Source organism: Lepisma saccharinum, chromosome 4 (assembly GCF_977018435.1).
Source record: "Lepisma saccharinum chromosome 4, izLepSacc3.1, whole genome shotgun sequence".
Lineage (NCBI taxonomy): Eukaryota > Metazoa > Arthropoda > Insecta > Zygentoma > Lepismatidae > Lepisma > Lepisma saccharinum.
Window position 1 is genome coordinate 76,646,870 of NC_139232.1, and position 24,072 is coordinate 76,670,941.

A 24,072-nucleotide genomic window follows, 5' to 3' on the forward strand; every position below is an offset into this window, starting at 1 on the left:
GAATAGGACACTCGGAGTGTAGGACACTCGGAGACTGCCACGACGCATACTTAAAATTAGACGTGACGATACTCGCGGATGTTTTTCAAGCGTTCAGGAAAACGGCAACGAATATTTATAAATTAGATCCAGCGTATTTCTACAGTCTACCGGGATTAGCGTGGTCGGCAATGTTATTCCAGACAAAGGTCAAGCTGGAACTGATATCGGACGTTGACATGTTGCTATTTATCGAAAGAGGGATACGAGGTGGAATGGTGCAATGCGTACAGAGACATGCAAAAGCTAATAACGTACACATGAAAGAAGATTACGATTCAAATCGAGCATCGAATTACATCTTCTACGCCGACGTTAATAATCTCTACGGACATGCCATGGTTCAGAAACTTCCTTACGGGGGATTCGAATGGTTAGATCCCACTTCGATAGACATTATTCATTTCGACGATAGCGAGTGTGGTTTCTTCACAGAGGTAGATCTCCAATTCTCCGACCATCTGCACGACACGTTTTCGGATTTGCCTCCGACTCCCGAAATCAAATGTCCACCCGACTCGGTTCAAGACAAGCTTTTGTTAACATTGGACCCTAAACAGAGATACGTCGTCCACTACAAGAATCTCCGGTTTTTGATTGGGAATGGTGTTCAGATAGTAAATGTTAGAAGAATACTAAAGTTTAAACATTCCACGTGGTTAAGACCTTACATAGAAACTAACACACAACATAGAACAGCTGCCACTTCCGATTTAGACAAGGACTTCTTTAAATTAATGAACAATGCGGTGTACGGAAAGACCATGGAGAATGTTAGAAAGCACGTAGACGTGAAATTAATTTCCGATAAGAATAAATGTCGGAAGTGGATAGCCGATCCTAGATTCAAGTCGAGAAAAATTTACAACGAGAATTTGGCACTTTTCAATCTAGATATAAAATTGATGAAATTCAGAAAACCAATTTACGTTGGCGCAACGGTTCTCGACTTGTCGAAACTTTACATGTTCGAATTTCATTATGACGTGATGAAACCCTTCTACAATGATAAGATATCACTTTTGTACACGGACACCGACAGCTTCATTTACAGCATACAAACACCTAACCTCTATGAAGACATAAAAAATCCTTCCATGCTTGAGTATTTCGATACTTCTGCGTATCCTCAACCCAACAGATTTGGAATTCCATCTCGTAACAAAAAAGTCCTAGGTAAACTAAAATATGAATGTAACGGTGATATTATTGTCGAGTTCGCGGGTTTGCGTTCGAAGATGTATGCCATGAGAACAGAGAGTAGCGTCACGAAGAAAGCAAAAGGTGTGGGCAAAAATACGGTGGAGAACAAACTCACCTTCCACGATTACATCGATTGCCTTTACTCACAATCGACGATACTAAGTATAGAACAAAGAATCCAGAGCGTCGACCATGTGATTACAACAAACAAAGTTAGGAAAGTAGCATTAGATCAGCATGACGATAAAATATGTATTTTGTCTTGTGGAATCCACACGTTGCCTTGGGGACACTATCGTTTAGAAATTAGTAAAAATTGTAGGCAATGCAAATGAAAAAAAATAAACTTAAATAACTATAACTAAAATAAAAAAAAAAATATCTGTCTCAAATTATCACATACACAATAAATAACTAGCAAGGACAATGAATCTCTTTGGTTTTCGAAAGCAAACAATGGAGACTGTACACCGCACGACAGATCATGAATTTCTACCTTCCATGTTATCTAAACTCAACGGCCTGTTGATCCATCAATTTTCGAAACGCTGCTCTTCTTGCTGGAACAGTGACGATTTCGGATTCGCGACGATCGACATGACGAGGAAACCCAACGACGGAAAATACAGAAACAAAATCAACGACTTTCTAAACGTTGCAACGTTGTTTTTTTTATTTTAGTTATAGTAGAGAGGTTGGGTTTAGTGTGTCGGTCAAGTCTCGGTGTCCTCTGTCCTCCCATACCAAAATAAACATAGGTCGTCATGGAACAAAAAAAAAATGTACCGAAAATTTTCTAAGTCCAGCGTTAAAAAAATCTTAAATTGCAAATATCTCGAAAATGGTAAGAGTTATCGACAAAATTATATCGAAAAACACCCCCATACGGCATCGTTAGATGCCCCCTGTCGATTTTGGAGGTGTAGAATACGTATACCAAGTTTTGGTGGTCCTGGGGTCAAGGGTTAAGAAGTTAGCCCACCCCCTCCCAAAAACTTTGATCACTCGTAACTTTCGAACGAATAGTCGTAGAGAGGTCGGGTTTAGTGCGTCGGTCGAGTCTCGGTGTCTTCTGTCCACCCATACCAAAATAAACATAGGTCGTCATGGAACCATTTTTTTTTTTCATCAATCGAAATTTTTTTCCAAGTCCTGCGTTAAAAGTAAGTTAGTTCGGTGCGTAAATAAAAAAATGATAGGTTAAGTTATATCACTTAGGATCGTAAAAAAATTAAAAAATCGTAAGAAAAAAAGATAGGTTAAGTTATATCACGTAAGATCGTGATATACCTACCAAGTATGAGTGGGGAAAAAAGTGGTGCAGTGAAAATTTGTACTAAAACATCGCTGAACGCTAAAACATCGACAAAAAATTGTCAAAATATGTCAAAAACTGATATTCAATTGATAAAAGAAAGGGATACCTACAAAGTATTATTTTGAAACTATCCAATTACACTACTTGTACCGTCTGCCGTGCTGGGGTTGCAAATTATAAACAAATGAAGGCGAGAATACCGTGTTCGACTCAGTGTGTCTAATTGTTCAGTGTTTTCTTTTTAGTGAAGTGAAAGTGTCCGATGGTGTGTGAAAGGAAGGGTAGTTAGTGAAGATGAGTTAGATTAGAGCATTATTACAAACACCGTTTTCCAGGCTACTATACGATACTAAATCAAAAGTTAAACAACTTGGTTGTCCCACGCCAGATTTAAACATCAATTCTATGAACAAAAAAAAGTGGTAAAGGTGACAGGCGTCGAAATGTTAATAGTCGCATTTATTTCCTAGAAACTCTGGCTAACCTCCGTGCACAGCATGCTGCGACGCCAGGTATCACGGGTTCGAATCCCGGTCTGGGCATCGGTGTTCTTTGTGAGTGTTCACTCATCCTTCCTTATCTTCGCAATTAGCCAAAAGTAGTACAAATGCGAAGTAAAATAAACCAATCCTAGGAACTCTGAATTTTTGTCTGCAATTTTAGTAAACAAAGTTCCAATAAAATTTCCCCTTTCATTAGATTTCTATGACATATGCTAGCGAAAATTTTTCGATTTCTGGATCACGTTGGCACTACCCATCATACTAGCTATCAGCCGCCACTGGGTAAAGTTAAAGTTCCCTATGCATATAGCACCGTGCCATGAAGGCACATTTAGGGTATGTGAAGGTTGGGCCCCACATATTTTTGATATCGGACATCTTGAAAGTGATGTGATCAGCACCACGCTGCGGCCGCCGTTACCTTCCACCCGGTACCATTTGATTTGAGGCTGGATGGGCCCTGGAGCCGCCTTATAAGGGGACAAAGCCGGAAACATTCCGAACTTAGATCATATATAGATGTAATATTTTTTGGGGGGGCAAGATTTGTAGATCCGGCATTGCACAATACATCCCACTATGACGCATTTTACCATAATGGTTCTGGTATCTTCCAGGACGATAATGCAACATGTCATCGGTCTCGTGTGGTACAGGACTGGTATGAGGAACACTGATCTGACTTCCAACATATGGTGTGGCTCCAAATTCGCATTGAATTCAAAATTGAACATACATATGTTTATATATGCAAGGTCAAAGGTCACATCATATGACTTTGAAGTGAAAATTTCATATTTTCATATAAATATATTTTTTTATGAAAACTATGCTCCCTTAGATTCAAAACAAGCCAAAGATGAAAGTTATACCATAATTGGAAGCAAAGTTATGAAATGTTTTATTTAACCTTGTAAGCACTTAAATGATACATTTGTTATAAGGTTGGCAACCCTGCTGTATGAATACCGTGTATCACTGAGAGATAAAATTTAACATATGTAAGTTACGTCTTGTCTTCTACCATTCTACCAAATTTCATGAAAATCTGAAATGGTCGGGTTGAAAAGTTCATTTTTTGTGATGATTTGGCATGGAATAACCCATATAAAGGGGTACATAAAATTTGTTTTAATGAGTATTTATTAATAGAATCAGTGAGAAAGCCCCTAATTGTATTTTATAGTAGAACATAACTTTAAGCTTCAATCTGAAAAACATTGGCTTGATAACTTCAGTGCCTTGTAGTGATAATGCAATTTTAGTGACGTCAGACGTTGACACAAAATAATCAACATTATTTACAATACAATATGTTTTTCTGACTCTCAGTGCAAAGGAATCTTGACAACTTTTTAAATGGAATACACATAACTTTGGAAAAATAATCAAAGTGGTATGTCGATTTGACCCAGAGAAATAACTATTTCTGTTAAGCACCGCGGGTCATCACCATGGCCTCAGCAATGACCGACACGTGCAAAATTCTGAAACTTTAGCCTCCTGTTTCTCAGTGACTATGAGGTCTAGAGAAGAAAAAAATGCATGTGTTCATACCTTGTTAGTATTAACAAATACACTAAGTTTCATGAAAATCTGAATCGGTGGGTTTTATTTTTAATTTTTTCTGGGTGATTTGATGTGGAATCAGTCTATGGCAAAGTCCACTATGGTGGAATTTGAGCTCCGGCGGATCTCTTTTTATATATCGATATCGAGGTGTACAAATTACACCCATTTATGTAAACAAGAAACATTTTCACCCACAGAAAGCTTTCAAAAATTGTCAAGACTTTCCGACAATTTTTAAAGAATATTGCATTTCTCCCGCCCACTGTCCCGTTAAATAAAAATTCTATCAGGCAGGTTGTAGAAAAACAATGTACTGGCAACACTGAGCAGCAGTACATCGAATGGAGAGAGAAGGTGAGATAGAATTGCAAGCTGTTGATTCTTATGGGGTGGCAAACGGGAGAGCGGTGACCTTCGTCAACGTATTCAAAGTTAACTCTCACTTTTCAACGTCATTCGAATTTTCCTACGGTTGTTTAAGTTTTCAGTATTTATAGTATCTAATTGAAAGTAGTTTCCTTTTACGATTATTTAAGATGTTTTTGCTCCCTTTCACAATTAATGTAAATTTTCATGGGAGGAGGTCGAGTGTGTTAACTACCTGAAAGACCGCTGTAAAGGCAATTATTTCAGTATTTACTATTCTATTGTGTGTTGTGTTTAATTGTTATAAAAGCATTCAGAATGTGCCGATACAAGAACAAGCGGTTATTTCAGGATTTACTACTCCATTGTTATATAAGTACATTTATGCGACTTTAAATAATCAGTGTTTATGTATGTGCTTAGGCCTTGTGTGGTCTACTGCTATTGTAAAATCTTTATTCATTTAATACCACCCTTGTAAAGATATATATATAATTCATACTGATGTAGTTAAAGTGATAATCAAAATACACAATAAATGGGCAGGGGAGGGGGGCATAATTGAGATAAAATATTTTTTAAATATGAGTGTAGACTATAATATAACCAGATTTTTAAATTTTTTACTTGAGCGGATATATATATGGAAGGATTGGTAATTCTAGAGTATGCCCATGTCAGGTCCTAAAGCGAAAAGTTAATTTAACCATGGTTCGTATTTGTTTGGCATTCACTTTCTCACATAGCCTTTGGCATTATACGAGACAGTATGTGCAGTTGCTGCAATTAAAAATTGAACAAGTATGGATGAAAACAAAACGTAACGTAACGAATAAAGTTTATTCTTATAAATAGTAAAAAATATCACTTGCATATTGGTATTTACATCATTGACACTAAAAAATCTAATTAGAATCTTTATATTTGCAAATAACGCCATCTGGGGTTGATTTGTCTGACAAAGTCTGTAGTAGATCTTTCTCTAATATTAATGGAAAAACCAAGGTATAATACCTTTTTAAAATATAACATGTTTTCAGCAACATCATAATGAATATTTTAAAACGTACTCTTAATTTGAATTCATGTTAAACCTTGCATTTACTAGTATGTTCAAATAACGTAGGCACATATGAAAAAGTTATTGCTCCAAATTTTGTTTATTGCAGAAAACAGTCTGCCACTATTAGTTACGTACTTGCACACAAATTTACCTTCCTTCCTTATTTAACAATGATAAGGTACAGAACGTGACATACATTTAAAGATAAATCATCAATGTCGTAAAATACGAACGTGATATTTCGTTTCAAATGTTGCGTTTACGTATATGTAGTACATTAAAAAAAAGTTCTAGTCTCTGAATTTACCTCGACCTTACATTTATCAAAGCTTTATTTTTTAAGTTCTTTTTATCCACATAAAGATAAATAGGGACTGGATCTTAGTTTTACTTGTGGGTCCAGACTACTGAGAAATGCTACCCTGGACCCGTATCAAGAATTCTTCCACAGAAATGTTTCTCTTGCATACAGTTTGGAAATTAATCATTGCAATATACAAATGTTGATATACCTGTATATTTGATTCGATTTTTGTTATTTAGCGTCGCTCTTCTTGCCACTCCTGGCTAATCACGACGATGAGGATGAGTGATATGGTGATATTGATAAAAGGTCACTCACAATGAGCACCCAGGCCGGGATTCGAACCCGGAGTAAAGAATGCCATATATCTACGTGATATATAATTGCCATAATTTTGAAACGCAAATGCATTAATCCTCCTGTGATTGTGGCACCGGGACCCCCGGCGTTTTAGTGCCCAGTGAAAACAACTCTGCCACGGGATTCGGCTTAACGTTGATATTCGTGTTAGCATCAACTGTAGATAACTTAGTGAATTTACTATGTGTAAAGTAGCAGTGAAACAAACAAGAAATTAAATACGAATATTAAATATTATTGCAGAATCACAACTTTCTGTGGTGTAAGTGCATATTGATTTTGAAGATATACTTACGTATAATTTCTTGAATGATCATGAACTTCCATAAAGAAGAGAGAAATTCAAACTAGATCTTGAAAATTAAAGCTGATTTATAACACCAGAACAGTTAGTGTAATTCGCATTTGTTTTGTGCCTCCGATTTTATCAAGAGCGGATGCAATTCATACTAACATATTCTGAGTATTTTGGACAGGCCTTACCTAAATATTACAATATAACAATATAATGCTCTCACAAAGAGCCAACCATTGTGATTTTGTGATAAAAAAAACTACTGTCTCCACTCTGCATAGATAGTTGCAAATTCAGACTTTAAATCGTAGAAACTTGAAACATACCAGTTGTATAAATTCTAATGTTCACACAATTTATTAATAATTGTTGGAAAAATCGTCGTGGGAAATATCTAGCTGCTGAATTAGGTAATTTAGCTTCAACTTTGATATCTAGTAACTAAATGAATGTAGTTATGTGTACACTTGTTTCTTTCATAATTTACACTTGAGATAATATTTTAACTGGTTTCCATAGCACTAACTGGATACTTCACGCCAAAAGAAGCCATCTCATTTTCGCACCATCTGTTATTCGAAGAGTTTGCGAACAGTATTTGGAAAATTAAGCAATAAATTAAGTATCTTTCCGCTAAAGGACCTTAAGGGAAAGTTGACATTTTAAACTCTTGAAGCAACCAGTTGTATAGCACGGCTCTTATCATGTCCTCCCTTGCTTTCGCCAGCTCCCTGTCCACTCCAAAGTCTCGGCTGACTACTTCCTTGTCTATGGAGTCAGAACACACGGGCTTTGGGCAACATTCTGGATAAGGCAGTCCCAAGTCACTCTCCAGGTAGCAATGCGAAGGCACTGACTGAGTACCGCATCTGAAAAAACACAGAACATTAATGTGCACAATTCCACAGATATATTTCTTATTCTTACAATCATAATTGCCGGTCCTAGGCAGGGAAAATTTGGGCACCAACCCTACCCTAGCCCCCCCCCCCTTCCGCGATTCAGGAAGGACCCGTGCAAGATAAAAAAATATTGTTTATATGCGGTTTATTACGACTTTATCTGATTTTGGTGCTTCCAGTTACGCAATTAGTCTGCTTTTTCTGGACTTCAGGGATTGTTTTGACACATTATAAAATATCCAAAAATTAATGAAATCATATCCTAAGCATGGAACTACATAAAAATCGTGTTCAAATATTTAAATCAAAAATTGTTAACTTGCACTATTTGTTTAATTATAGAATGAAATCATGAAGTGAAACGTATTTTATATGAAACTGTAAATGGGGAGATAGCTGTGGTCTCTAGCTTTGCCACTGTTCTTGTAGTTCATGGCAGAAGGATAGTTGAGGTTCATTGAATATGACCATCGTACATACTTTGTGCATTTCAATTGACACTTATCCTAACATTTTCACAAATATTGTAGTGTGACGTTACAGTGAAATCCAACGCAGACGAAAAACCTTCCAGGAATTTAGTTCAACCCATAAGAAAACCATTATTCCATATTTTGTCACAAAGTTGTAGTGGTAACGATGTTGCCTAGTGATCGAGGGATTTCGGATTCGATCCCGGTGAAGGCACATTGCACAGTTGTTCAGTGAAAACAGTGATCGAGGTTCAACATAATACTTACGATGCCATTTGGACGTAAAGCGTGTTATCTTCACCGCCTCGAGTAACACATGTGACTCTGGTGCACTCCTCTATGTCCCAGCTCTGTCCTGGACGATAGGCTTTGGCCGTCGCATTCCAAAAGCATTGACCTGGGAATCCTGGAAGAGAAGATCAGGCTCTGTGAGCAACAATCAAATTGACTTACGGGAACATTATCCTAAAATGTACATGTATATCGCCAAACAAAACCGATACACTTTTACTGGGTGTATAGAGCGTCAAGGTGAACAATTTTTCTCAACAATGTTTTCTCTTTAAGAGTTCCTTTTTATGTCATCGAAAAAAGGTCAAATTTTCTTCTGTATGTATACAACCACGGACCAGAGATTTATAGTTCCCTTTGGCATTTATTTCTAACGGGTCACACACCTTTAGTTTCAAGTCGCAGTAGCCGTCAAAACCAAACATACTGCATATTACGATCTATACATAGGCCACTTATCTTCCTACATGCTTTGACATTAAAAATATGAGCACTCACACCTCGGAAGACGGTCGTTATGTTGATTGATTACAAAGTCTGTCCAAGGCGTACCATACTTACCTACAAAAAATTAGGTAGCCATCCAATCGGTCTGGTATGGTGCGTAATAAATTAATTTTAGGTTTCGAATAACAAAAATTATTGTTTATCAAAGTTAGTCTTGGGCACTAATTCTGCTTCAAATTTTACAGATGTCTATGTCGCTCTCGTCTCGACAAGTCTCGAAGGATCTGGTCTCGTTCTTGTCTCGATTTTTCAAAAGGAGTTCCAGCCTTGTCTCTCTCTAGAGACTTGTCTAGATATCATCCTGTAGTAGTTGCTCTGTGATTTGTCCTTATCTGTACTGGGGGCTCTTCTATAGCTTCGGCTGTTATCTTGGTATGCAAATGTTTGTCATGTGACATTTACTGGTTCTACCTTGGACCTGAGAAGGTACTCATATTTCAACCTCACTTCCACGTGATACACCCCGGTAACTGAAATCTTGCAGACCAACGAGGCTCTGGCGCATGGATCCACGACTAGTATAATCATTTCTGGATTGCTTTCTGGAGCTTGTGTTATGTGCTCTCCATGTGGGTTTGTCATTATCCCTTCATCTATTTCATCTATCACCATTCATCCTCATCTTTGCAATTATACTATGTCCCTTCTATCTCTGGTGCAAGCGAAAACAAGTCTCTGCGCAAGTAGTGACGCGAAACGGCTCCACCAATGAACACGTGAGAGGGAACGGAATTGCGTGGAGGGGGGAAGCGACTGCAGTTACCAGCCTTCGCAGCAGCGTTTACTGCTTCGCTCTGCCCACTCGATCCCCCCTATTTCTGCTGCTATGCGCGGCCTTGCTTCAGAGATAGCCAAGACAGAGTATAGCCAAAAGTGGCAGAAACACGAAGTAAAATAAATTATATCAATCAGTCATTTATCTTGAGACATCATTTTACACTCGGTTAACAACCAATAGTAGAAATGAGCTCTCCGAGGCAACGTACGTGCCTCGAAGTGTAATTTCAACACTGTGCAATAGTTAGCTGACAATTTAGAATGTGGAATGTGAGTCTACAATCGTCATTAATTTTGTGTCATAAACTTTCCCTTTCGAAAGACACGAAAACCGTCGCGAAGACTTCTCGAAGGTGAGGAAGACCTTGACCGTTAGAAGCCCGAAGCTTCTGCAGACAGCACGTGATTATTTCCAACTGGAAGAGCAAGTTATGACAGAGACTCATGTGACTGTCAAGGATATTCCAGACACAACGTGCCACAGTCAAAGGAGGATTAACGCAATACGAAATTATATACTATGGCGCAGTCTTTACTCTGTATAAGTAAATATAGCAAGCATATACAGAATCTGAAGGAGTATCGGAGAGCAGGGACACAATTCATATGAATTTGCTGCAACAGTAGTTGAAATATTGTAAGTGAATAAGAACCGTCTTCTACTGGCTGTTCTGCTGTAGAAGCGTTAGTTTAAATGAGCGGCTACGTATATGGTATAGAGGCTGAAGGCGCATTCACCTCAAAATTCAAGAGAGGAGTGTTTACTATCCTTGAAACAATTCCCCCAAAACAATATATATATTTTGAATATATGTGTATTATATGTAACCTCATTTGAAAAGTGTTTCAAGCAAAAAATACAAAGGAACACGATTCAATAAAAATAGCGGGAAGCTTTCCCCTCTTCCAAAATGGATTCCTGGCTGTGCTGCTGCGTTGAAGTACAAGATAAAATATTTCCAGATTATTCTTCCAGTTATTTATCAGAGATTCAGATTATTTAGTTCCAAGAAGGCATTACACTGATATATAATTCGACAACAAAAACTGGGAAAGCAGAATATTTGGGGTAAATGTTAATTTCATCTACAACTGATGGGGGCGGGGGGGGGGGGAGGGACTAGCAAACTATTGTATGTCCGTTTCATTCTGGCATCATATTTTTTTTGTCACTAAGGGAACCCCCAATGTTTTACTTGCAGGGGGGCCCCGGAGAACTGCGCTACGCCACTGGTGAGACTCAAAAAATTGACAACAATAACTATCCTTAACCTATAAAAGTACACATGTGTTTGAGTAAGATGCCGAGAAGATATTAATTTTAATAAAACATTACTTGTATCAATTTGTCTGTTTAGGAAACTACGAATGCTAGATAGATAAAATTTGGTGTCGAAATCGCAAATGGTGTAGCGTCACCATTTTCAAGAGACTGTTTAGTGCGGTGACTCTCCGAATGTGGTTCCCAGACCGGTGCTGTTTGATGAGATTATTTATTTGAGAAATCAATGGTATTTTGTTCCAAATATATTCATATTTTAACTGACCTATGGTGCAAAAACTGGTAATGCCATTCATTGCACGAATACAAAATATCATCAGCAATTTCCGGAAAGCATAATTACAGTGGGAATCCTCAGTAATTATAAGAAAGTAAATAAGTTTTAGGCAAAGTGGCTTCTGTCTGCTGGTTTGATCCCTTGAAAAACGTATTTGAGAATTACTAAAAATAGAAACCCAGAATTTCTGCACGTAGGCCTTCACATTTGGCAGGGGATTGGGCTAAATGCGTTTATGACGCCAGCAGAAAATGCCCCTTAAAATCCGAAATCCAAGCTGTGTAAATGCTTACTCCTGATCCTTCCCGTGAGCTACCACGCGCTTGCAAAAAGATTAGGCCTACTTTTCAAAGGAGGAAAGTTCTGCTGAACCCACTTGATCTCAGTGTGAGTCACTCGCAGAAGAACCTACGCTTGCAACGATCATATCAATTTATGGCAGTTGCCCAAGGAATTAACTCGACACGCGTTAAAGGGAACCTCTCCGTACACTTACCCTATCCACGGGTGCTGCTGCTTCACTTTAAGAGTGAGCAGACATTGTCATCTTATTCTCAGAAGACAAGCACACAGGGGCGGCGCCAGGAATTTTGGATAGGGTGGGCAGAAGCTCCATATTGATAGATTAGGGTGGGCAGTATAAATGTATGTGTATGTAAGACGTATGTATCCCCTTCTCACTTACATTCCCGATTTTCCTCTTACTTCTTTTCCCTTTCCTTTTCTTGTGTTCCTCATTGTTCTTTTTAAATTTATTCTCGCATCTTGTTCCATTTCCTTTCGCTTTGTCTTTGATGGACACAATTATTTCAAAGGAAGTGTTTACCCATGCGCAGCCGTACACCAGCCATACATTCTAATCACATTCTTTCATGCATGTTAATACAGTGAAGTAAATGTGAATTAGGTTTAAGCTTGTGTTGCAAATACAAGGCACATGCTTGCTTTTATGTATTCGGCGACAGTGATAGAAAGTGCGATGGTAGACCATCGTGAAGTTTCTTGTAATTTAAATGCACGTTCCTGAGGATAGTATTTTCATCGTATGAGTTTTTCACTGAAAGAGTTCTCTTACTCCTTGGGGGGTCACTTACTTGTCTTAGCTTACAAGGTTTGTACAACTGACAAAATTATATGAATGTTTGTAGTAGCAGCGATTGGGTGCCAATGTTTGAGGGGGAAGGGCAATATACTTTTTCTTGGTAGAAAAGGCTTAGCATTAATAGGCCATAGTGCGGGGGCGAAAAGTGGCGAAATGTGGCGGGGGGAACTGCATCCCCATTTACTGCTCCTCCTAATCGCCGCCACTGAATGATTGGATTAAAATAAACGTCTTATTAGGAATGATTTAAACCACACACGGAAAAACAATTATTTGTTCATTGTCCATGAAGTATTCCTAGGCTAAAGAAAGGCTATTTTAACAAAATATCACTCATAAATAATAAACAAGTAAGATTGAAAATCTATTCAGAATTGAAGAGATTAATAGCTAAGTTGCTATTCGTTTTCTGTACTCTCATGTTACTAATGCGGGAGACGCAATACACGTATGCTTACATGAACATATTTCTTGAGGTAACAAAATTATTTAGGACAAGGAATTCATCGAAGTTGATCACCATACAAGTAATAATTCTTCTATTTTTCATAGATGACTTGGGTTGTATGGCGTGACCATTTCGAACACACTAGAATGTCAACCTCTACAATGTGCAGCATACCCTGGAAACTTTATTCTTTCAGGGCAACGAGTCCCTGGCGCCTGGAACCACTGTCGAAGTAATAATTTATGATGGTTTGTATTTTGACTGTCAGCATGTGTTTGTTTCGACCCGTGGTTAATTTAATCTAATCACCATTGAACCTTGTCGTCGTCATTATCAAAATTAGCAGAAAAATAACTTAAAATAATACAAATCAACCACAACTTACTCTTCCAAAAATGGAGTTTCATTAGTTCATACCTCTTAGAAAGTTGAGGTGGTTGTTTCAATTGAACAGCATTTCATTAGTGGATCAAGGCAGAGGCAGCTAATTCTGTGAACAATGACGTTAGTTTCCGAAAGTCTCAAATATTTGTCTCAGACAATCACTCTCTAAAAAAGGACGCGTCTTCTGTGGTGATAAAATGCCATGTTTGGTGCGAGTTCTTTCTGTATATTTTTCCCCAATGGCATAACGCTGTCGCATTATAATGAAGAGGTCCTGTGTTCGACTCTCTCCTCCTCTGGTGGGAGCACAATGCACACGGGTTCGGACTACACGTTATACTATAGGTATAGTCCCGATTAGCCTATCTGAGCATAAAAGTGCGCTTAAAAACAAACTAACAAAATTGTCTTCTGGATATTTCGTGACATAACTTTTTTTTTCTTTACTTCAGCTGCATCTACAGATTCTGTTGACATTTTCGGCTGATTAATGCGGCAAATTTTATGTGTGGGACGAGGATTTCTAAATAGGATAAGTCACTCATTAGTAATTGAATAATTCTGTAGCCCTTTTCATACATAACTAGTTTATTTAAATTTATTCACTTCAGTATTGTAGTGATTATTGATTCCTTCTAATTAGTAGAATGAATATAAAGTTGATATTTCCACGTACCATATTGATATTTGAAGATAACAGGTATATAAAAATTGTAATGAAATAAAAAAAAGGGACAGTTCTAGAATTTCAATGCAGAGCTAATTAAAACTATATTATATTCTCTAGCATAATTAAACCCGAAGGTTTATGGCTGCAGCAACACAAGCCATCCATCTGTCCCTATTCAGGGCAAGATCACTCTCTAAAAATGGACGCAATCTTTCCCATCCTTGCCGATTTCTTTTAGGTCCATCTCAACGTAATTCCTCCATCCTAGTCTTGGCCTTCCTACTGGTCTCTTACCATCAGGTTTCCCAACAAGAATTCTGTAAACTATTCTTTCCTCTGCCATTCGTGCCACATGGCCTGCCCATCTAAGTCTTCTTGATTAAATTATTCTAATAATAATTAAAAAGTCGAAATCATTTATTGTGTTGCCGGAGGAAGTAACGCTAAGATGATGTTTTTATTTGTTTATTTGGAGATTATTTTAACCATTCCCAGGCCGGGATTTATATACGTATGTGGAGGCCTCAAGTTCACCCTAAATTCTGATCTAATCTTAATCGTATCCTGCATAATTGTGAGCCTTTTAAGCCTACTAGCTGCTTTTAATCATGGAAGTATTCATATGGTCACAGTTTTTGTTTCAATAGCTCTAGTAATTACTTTCACTTTCTAATGACAAAATCGGCTTTTTATGGGTTGATAATATTTGAAAATTTCTAGCATAGATAATATTCACAAAGTAAAATATACATGTTATGAATACCAGAATACACTTATTTATTGAATCATTCATATATCCCCAAGTACTTATTGAATTTGATTGGGTGGGCATTCGGGTGGGCACAGGAATTTTTGGGTGGGCGCTTGCCCACCCGTGCCCACCCCTGTCGCCGTCCCTGCAAGCACATGACAGCGAAGGCATTTTTCACGAAACTCGATGATCCGGAAATCGCCTTTGTCCTGTAATACATCACTAGGCCACAAACTTCATTAGTCATGGCTTTCCTTTGTTGCCTTATTTAGCCCCACACGTAATGCTTCCTTTTTCACAGGACGAAACTAAAACGTTCAAGTCGTTACGTAATATGCAGTGTTATAAGTTTTATCCGAATCATGGTGACGATTGTGCAATTTTGGGTGCCCACAAATGTTTCTCTATTAGGCATGTTTAGTTCCATGGCCGTAGGCAGGAAAAATTTCGGGGGGGGGGGATCACTCATAATTGTTCCCATGGGCGTCGCAAGAAATTTGAATAATAGAAATAATAACAATAATTATTATTAATTAATAATAATAATTAAAATTTCATAATAAATAACATTCCAAAAATATTATTGTTGTTATTATTATTATTATTATTGCTGTCCTTATATCCTTGAGGATATTTTTCTACTCTATCCATCAGAAGTGTGAATATGCAGCACAGCTTACTTACTTCTTTTTTCATTCATGCAGTGTGTACTGAAATGCACAGCTATTATATTTTGTTATTAAATTTTAGATACCTCAAGAAAAAGCTTTAAAAGTAAGAGAGATAAATTTTAGTCATAAAGTTTATGTTGTTTGACCATTCACATAATGGTAAAACAACATGGTGCATGTATTGTAACCTCAATTTTTCGATCTAACGCTGTTTTTCTTTGGTTATTCTGTTCGAATACTAACTAACTGGACTTTATTTCCGTTATTACCAATAAAACTAACAAACGTTCTGCTATTTTGTAACTTGCAATAAACGATATCAATTCGGGGGGGGGGGGTCTATAGACCTGTTCGATCCCACTCTCCGACGCTCATATTGTTCCTATCCTTACCAAACAGCATTCATTATATACAAGTATGTGCTTTATAGGACCGCATATAGGTTAAATGTAGCCTATGTACTATATCGACCGCTGGGTGAAGGGTAGTGAATGTAATGTGCTACGAAGCTGGATATCCTAGGTCTGAACCAATATAAATGGGGATTTAAACCCTTATCAAACAGGGAATTTAAAAGTTGGAATGGGAATTTTGGGACAATCACAAGGGAATTTTCAGTCTGATCCGCTGGAAAGAGGACAGCAGAAATGAAAATGAAGGGGTCGCGGGTGGGGTACCATTCTGAGAATGAAACCAGTTTCGCTCAAATTTCAGAATTCAAAATGTTTGAAAATTCTAGCACGATCATTTTAGAATTATCTCTCTCGTATTTATGTGAAACTGAGAGTATTTTTTTGAAAATGTGTTACAAATTTTAGTTTCTGAACTCCCATTAATCCAACATGCAGAAGATTCTGGGGGGGGTGTTGAACCCTAACCCCCCCCCCTCTAAATACGGGCATGTTTAGTTCTACTTTGACTTTCCAAATCTCTAGATTGCACGCTACGCTGAAAATGAATCAGGGGCGTGGTGGGGTTCTTGGTGGGCCTTGGTCCACCCAAAAAATCAGGCTTGCACATCCTGTCAAAATGTAATTGACAAATTTTGCGATAAAGTAAAATGAAAGTGTAAACATGGTGCATAGAGTAATAACAATGGGAATGGTATCTCTGGTTTCAAGCATGACTTCGCAAGAAAGTTTTGTGGGGGTTCAGGTCATTTATAAAATTTGAACAGTAGAAATAATAACAACAATACTAATTATTACCACGCTTATAATTCCTATTATACAAACCTAACTATTATAAACTAGTAAAAATAGACCAGTTTTATTCCAAAAGTATTATTATTATATATAAATGAAGAGACTATGCTACTCGTTCCACAAGTTGAGTGAAAATCCAGCCAAATGTTTTCAATTATTATTATTATTATTATTATTTTACATTTCATACAGGTGCCGAACTGAAGTTCACAGTTATTGTAATTTTTTAAAACTTTACGCACCTCGCCTAAGAAAAGGCTTTAAAAGTTAGGGGAAAATTTTACTCATAAAGTTTATGTTGTGTGACTTTTCACGAAAAACTACTATATTTTTTTTTTAATTTTGAGAGCTGTAGAAAACTTTATTATTTGGATTTACATGATAGTAATGGTAGTACATGGAAATAAAACCTGGTTCCTGTATTTTTTACTCAATATTTTCCATCTAATGCAATTTTTACTTTAGTTATTCTAACTAAATGAATTTTGTTTTTGTTATTAACAATAACAATTGCAGGCTTTCTGCTTTTCTGTAACTTGAAATGGACGATGCCTATTTCCAGGGAAGGTTGACAACCGGGATTCCTTATTTACCTAGGTTGGGAAATGACTTACGACGAGCTGTAGATTTGTCTCTTACAATGAATAAGAAAATAAACATATTATCTATGAGTAAGGAGAACTCGCGACTCAGGCTGAAGCTGTGCCGGTAACACAATTCCCCCTTAAGTGTCAAGGTCAGGAAAGTAGAAAGAGAACCTGCTTGCATACCCCGCACACTTTCCAAGCATGCTGTTGAAGATGACATCGCACACCACTTACAACCATGTTAGAATATTTTCCTCTTTCCCTTCAATGTTTGAAGGGTACAGTCGTACGAAGACGAGAAAGACCGCTGGCAACTCGAACTAAAGTAGACATTTGTTTACTCCTCAGACGAAAACGTCCATCTTGGCTTGTGTCTCTTGCTTCGTTATACGGTTTTCCCCATGATACAGGCACTTGGTACCCAATAAATGTGACGACGATGTGCTGAACACCACATATTTGGCAACGCATGGACACGATTACATGACAAGCACCTCGCTTAGGGTTGAAAATTCGACGACAGTGCCAAAAATGGGTTTCTCCTAATGGTAGAGCAGTAATATGCTACCAACTTCTGTTAAGTTGTATATCTCCTACGTTATGCTTAATATACAAGCTAACGACCGTGTTGAAATGCTACAATACTGTCCAAGGTTTGCGTACCGGTTAAGGCTTGGGAACGAATGTTCCCTTGTGATTGTATCTTCGTCTGTTTCTTCTTCTCATTCTTTCTCATCGTTGGGGTTAGCCCAAGGAAAGAAAGTGAAGTAAAGAATGAGAAATAACAAAATAGCACGAAACAAGTGAAAAAATCTAAGCAGTAGTTAACACTTGAGAAGGGAGGGGTTTTTAGTGGAGATTCTAAGAAGTGAAATGAGACTTGGCCCACCTATCGTCGTATGAAAACCGGAGGAAAGTAACTCCAAAAATGCGGCTTTCTGTCTTGTTTAGCGTACTGTTGTTACAGGGCCGAGAATTGTAAATACAGTAAATTCAATGCCGATCCGGGGGAAAAAATCAGAAAGCCTAAATGTATTCTGGACCGTAAACCACCTCTTTATCTTTAAAGTGTTTCAATTCATTCCGGGAACCTTTTTTTCCGGATCAATTTATATTTAAATACGGTACAAGTTCGGTATTGACATGAAACAATACGCAACTTGGACCGAATTTAAATTGTGCGAGAAAAAAAGTTCCAGTTCTGTTACGAAACCCAATAGAAGCTATTACAATTTATTGGTTCCTGGACCTTTTAACAACCCTTGTTTAATGAATCTCCTCCAAAGAGCTCCGTTTGGAGTCAGATCGACGTATCTGACCTCAAATCCTTAAAGTGGACTCAAGTATCTGCAATTTACTGATTTTATTTTATTTGTTTTTTTTTTAGTCAGACATTCTCCTCAGAATACATTATTTCCTCTCCTGTAAATTTGATAAATTGGAATTACGTCCCTCTGGTTCTCACACGACATGTCCCAGCATGCTTAGTTTAACATTCAAATTATAAAAAAGAAAGAAAAGAAGACCCATTGTATGGATAACTGTTATTGTTAAATGATATAAAAATACAGGGGTGCTCCTTCCACGTAGTGCACCCAATAGTCAACCTCACTTCCACGTAGTACACCCTGGACTGCAGACTAACGCGGCTCTGGCGACTGGCCCCATGGCCAGTATAATTCTGTGTCTTCCTGTGTTTTGTCCTTATTTGTGCTGAGTGCCCATTTTTAGCCTCAACTTTTAACCAAGGTAAGAAAATTTTAGCTTTCAGACACGCTTCTATTTTTGTTATGATAAGGGCCTGGACCACGTATAGTGTGGCGGGTGCAAAATCGCCTCAGTGCTGACGCACCCAAAAAAAATTAATTCAAATTCAAAGATATAAAAATACAGTTACTTTCAAGAATTGTTTAATATTTTGCGTAAATATCTTGTGTAGGAGTGCCTTTATTTTCATTACAATGTCAAGTTCGAACGAATTTCGAATAAATTACCGAATTTTCCGTTGCACAGCGATTTGCAGAGCGCACTCTAAAGCAAGGATCCACAGTTTGAACCGAGAATACGCGACAAAAATCTTCCAATTGTAAATTGTTGTTTTCGTTGTATTTTCGAAACAACTTTTTACAATCCCGACTCTCAATGTTCAAATACTGCAATGCACACACAAATTTCCAGCGAGCCTTCTGATGGTTTAGTGGTAATGTTGTCGCCTTGTAATTAAGGGAAAATTTGAAAATAAGATCCTTAGGAAAATATTTGGACCTAAAAGGGATGAGGAGACAGGTGAGTGGATAAGGTTACATAATTTCGAACTACATAATTTGTATTCATGTTCAGATATTATTAGAATAATTAAATCAAGAAGACTTAGGTGGGCAGGCCATGTGGCACGAATGGGAGAGGAAAGAGGAGTTTACAGGATTCTTGTTGGAAAACCTGATGGTAAGAGACCTGTAGGAAGACCAAGACGAAGATGGAGGGACAACGTTGAGATGGACCTAAGGGAAATCGGTAGGGATGGAAAAGAGTATATAGAACTTGCTCAAGATATGGAAAGATGGAAGGCCTGTGTTGCTGCAGCCATGAACCTTCGGGTTTAGGAAGGCGAGAGAGTTAGTTAGTTTTTAGTTTTGTAATTAAGGGAGCTGGGGTTCGCTTCCTTATATGGAGGCTGTCAGGATTAAAGATGGTTAAATGTTTTAAGAAGCGAGGGCAGGTTTGAACAAATATATTTATATTCGTGACTTGATTGTTAATATAAAATGTTATGAAATGATGTAGGCTACATGCTGGATAGATATAATAAATAGTTAATTAATCATTTGAAGCAATAAATATAAGGTCTTCTGACGTTTTTTGATTCGCGCAAGCCTTACATGTACTTCTTTATTAAGATATTACTGCACGGTGGTTCGGGATCGGATCTCACCTTGAGACTACCTGAGCATGATGAGAACATACAACAAACTTCAGACGAATTCTAAGGTATACAACATACAAGTAAGGCAGTGGCGTCGCGTGGAGTAAATCAGAGAAAATTTACACACACACACACACACCCCTCCCCCCGACCGAGGGGGCTACAAACACACAGAGAAATCAATTATTGATCACCATCGCAGAGAAGAGAATAGTGAGCCTAAGTGACATTAGTTAATCGAGCTTACAAAATAAGAAATTTCAGCCAAGAATTGAAGCTAAGATTTCTTTTCTTTTTCTTCGGGTGCCTTTGCCAAATGTCGAAGAAAAGCAACATAAAAGTACGAATATAACAACGCATGTTTTATCAAAGATACGAACCTGGTACCTTGTATTTGTGTATTTTTAGCGCATTGTGTAGACACTCTGCCAGAGTGCTTAGCAAAAATACATTTACAGACCAATTTTAATTTATTGCGAATTGTCATGTCCGCTTAACACCCCCCCCCCCCCCATTCTGTAGCCCGTGAAGACTCCCTCAAAAACATGGAAATAGTACCAAGTTAAACAATGCAAAAATTGCAAATTTGAATTATTGGAATTTATTACTTTTCTCCTCGCCGAACTCCGTGGCAGAGCGATTAGTTAGCACAACACTGGGGGTCAAGGGTTCGAATCCCGGCCAGGGCATGAATGTTCTTTGTCAATGTCCCTTCATCAGTTTCATCATATCATCACTCATCCTCATCTTCGCGATTAGCCAAAAGTGGCAGAAAAGCTAAGTAAAATAAACCAAATCATTAAACAATTACTTTTCTCTTTATTTTAGTTTTTGAAATTCCTATTCTTGCTCCTAAGAATTAACCCCCGCCCTGATTTTGATACCGTCGAATATGTGATTTTCTTTTCTTTAATACTTACTTGTAATTTCACAGCAGCTTCCCTACATTTCATTCGTAAGTCTCTGGCAATGCTCAAATTTCATGATGAGAATTGCAACTCGCAATACTTAAAAAAATATTGTTTTAAAGCTTATCTGTAGGAGTTTATAACAATTATAATTTCTTTTGCAAAAAAATGTAATTGGTAATTAGTTTTACATGTGTACCAATATAAGTATTATTTTCATTTAACAATGTCTTAGTCTTCTTTAGTTTTTACTCATCTACATTATCTAAAGGTTTAAACAACACATTTTAACTATCGATGTAAGTGTAAATCTGCTCATTTTGGTGATACAGTATTTTAGAACTTAAAACCTTCGCCATGCAAGGTTTTTGCGCGACAACTATTTGCAAGGGAGCTGTTGAAGTTTGAGGCCTCAATGTTTGATGAAATGCATTGGAAAAGAAAGATATTGGGCTAAAACATCGGAGATCTTATGAATTACTATAACAATGCAAACAGTGCTTGCATTATATCTTAACTTTTCTCCAATACAGAAGCTAAACGAAACGAAAAATAAAATACCTCGTCCCTCTGCCGCTATCGGCATTCTCTCAACAGTTGCTGCCATCTGTTGACATTGTTCTTTCGGAAGGCACACGTGCTCCGATTTCCTGTTTTCCCCCTTGACTTCTCTCGGTTCCTTCGGTGGAGCTAGAACGCAGGAAAAATACAGCAGAGGGAGTTCATAGCACCAGATGTGCCCGGACTCTCGCTGTCTAATCTGGTGAGCTTTTCTTGTCAACAGTCGGGGGAAATTGGGAAATTTGAAGGATTGTGAAGACTATATGAACGAAGAAAGCTGCTTTGTAAAATAAGTAAAGTACTGTATCACAGACTGTATATTGTATATTGAAATGTAGTGTTTTATTGTGCAGAAAAGAAAACAAATTGAAAATTTTCCGTTTTCGGTGGGGGGTTCGTATGCTCCGTACTCCGTACCCTTCAGGTGACGCATCTGAAATAAGGTTCAATTTGTTTTCGTTTCACAATATTCCGCATCATTGACCGGTCGGATGAGTAGACTGCATCTTCACAATCAGAAGTAAACTGAGAATCAAACTGAATTTAAACAATTCACTGTCATCAATGAACACACAGTAACTCATGGTAAAGGTGGTAAAGGTCGCCATGGCACCTGCATTTTCAAATCCAGTTCTAAAATATATTATTTTTAATAATTCGAGTTCACTTATGGAAATTTCATTACCCTTGTTTAAATAATGATTGATATACTTTATTTTACTTGGCTTTTTGTGCCAGTTTTGGCTAATTTGCAAGGATGAGTGATGATATGTTAAAATTGCTGAATGGACACTCACAAACATCCATGCCCAGGCCAGGATTCGAACCCGCGATCCCTGGCGTCGTAGCGCGGTGCTAATCACTCCGCCACGGGGGCCGGCTAAATAAGGAATGCAGTATATTATTTTTAATGTTCGTCATTAAATGAGAATAATTAACATGCCATTATAATTTTTTGCATTGTTACTAGCAGAATTTTGAAATCTGCAGCGATATGGTAAAATCGGCTTAGAATGTATTACTTAATTAATTTTAATTAGATGCTTTAAGGTTACTTTAAAAAATGTACAGCTATGTAATTGTGTAGGTAATGTGTAGCTTTATCTTAGTTGGATTCATTGCTTTCTTAGACGGTATTTGCAAAAATAAAAAAATAAAATATGCTGCCTCCTGAGAAAAAGGGGCTGACACCTGAATTATTTTTAGTTTTGTCTACCCCTGACTGAGGGTAATAATGTGTTGTAAAAGGTGGTATGAGTGTGAAAGCTGATTTCACCAGCTCAACCACATACTCTATCCCGGGAATCTCTGGAGCAAGGCCGCGCATAAAGGGGAGGAAAGCGAGTGGGCGGAGCGAAGCAATACACGCTGCTGCAAAGGCTGGTAGCTGCAGTCCCTTTCCCCATCCATGCAATCCCGTTCCCTCACACTTGTTCATTGGTCGAACCCTCTCGAGTCACTGTCACTACTTGCTCTCGTTCGCTTGCTCCAGAGATTCCCCGGACAGAGTATAGCTGCGATCTGCGCCTTCATGGCGGGATGCTGTGCTGCATGCATTGGATAAATCTTGCTTCACTGAAGGGTTGAGAATTTTGCAAATAGGTAAAATGTACTTACGAGGATCCACATATGCCGGTCCCATTGCAACAGCGGCTAACGCAGCCGACAGAAAACAGCTGAGCACCACACAGCGTGCGACTACACCAGTAAGTTCACAGGAGCACATGTTGATACAAGAAACAAAAGCTTAATAAAGTAAATACGCAGAAGTTGCTGTGCTTGATGAGAACGCGAATCCCTTGCACCGAAATATTTTTAGGTTTTTATGTGTACGAAGCATCGCCGTGGCTCTATATATATGCTCCCGTATATAAAAGTGGGCTTCCTGACGTCATTCCATGCACGGAATACGTCATCACATCGTCACGAGAGGCGTTTTCTCTGGTTCCCAGACTTGTTTGTGCCATTTACGGAGAGTAGGCAAAATCTCCGCGTGGTATGTTTCAAGTAGCATGCGAAAAACGAGGGAAACAGGGTTTCCAGCTGGTAAACATTGTAGCGAGACTTGGTCGAACTCCATTTACATAGAGCAGTGCCCCATCTCCCAGTCCTCCCCATTATTATTCCAGCAAGTAAATGAATTGGGTTAAAATTGTTTTTAGCCCCAAAACACGAATGATGGAGTTATCAGTGATTTATGATTAATTGATTTGGTTTATTTTATTTCGCTTACCTGCCACTTTTGGCTAATCGCGAAGATGAGGTTGGGTAATGATATGATGGCATTGATGACACACACAAAGAACAACCATTCAGACTGTGATTCGAAC

General features: G+C 38.0%; 1 protein-coding gene across 1 annotated transcript; it reads right to left on the reverse strand.

Annotated features, from left to right (window-relative positions):
* Positions 1–5,822: 5,822 nt before the first annotated feature.
* LOC145987215 (uncharacterized) lies at positions 5,823–23,690 on the reverse strand. Its single transcript, XM_083121733.1, has 3 exons — positions 23,360–23,690; positions 8,666–8,804; positions 5,823–7,892 (listed from the first exon to the last, which is right to left on the reverse strand). The coding sequence occupies exons 1-3, from the start codon at positions 23,466–23,468 to the stop codon at positions 7,667–7,669; spliced, it is 474 nt and encodes a 157-aa protein (XP_082977859.1). The 5' UTR covers positions 23,469–23,690; the 3' UTR covers positions 5,823–7,666.
* Positions 23,691–24,072: the final 382 nt, after the last annotated feature.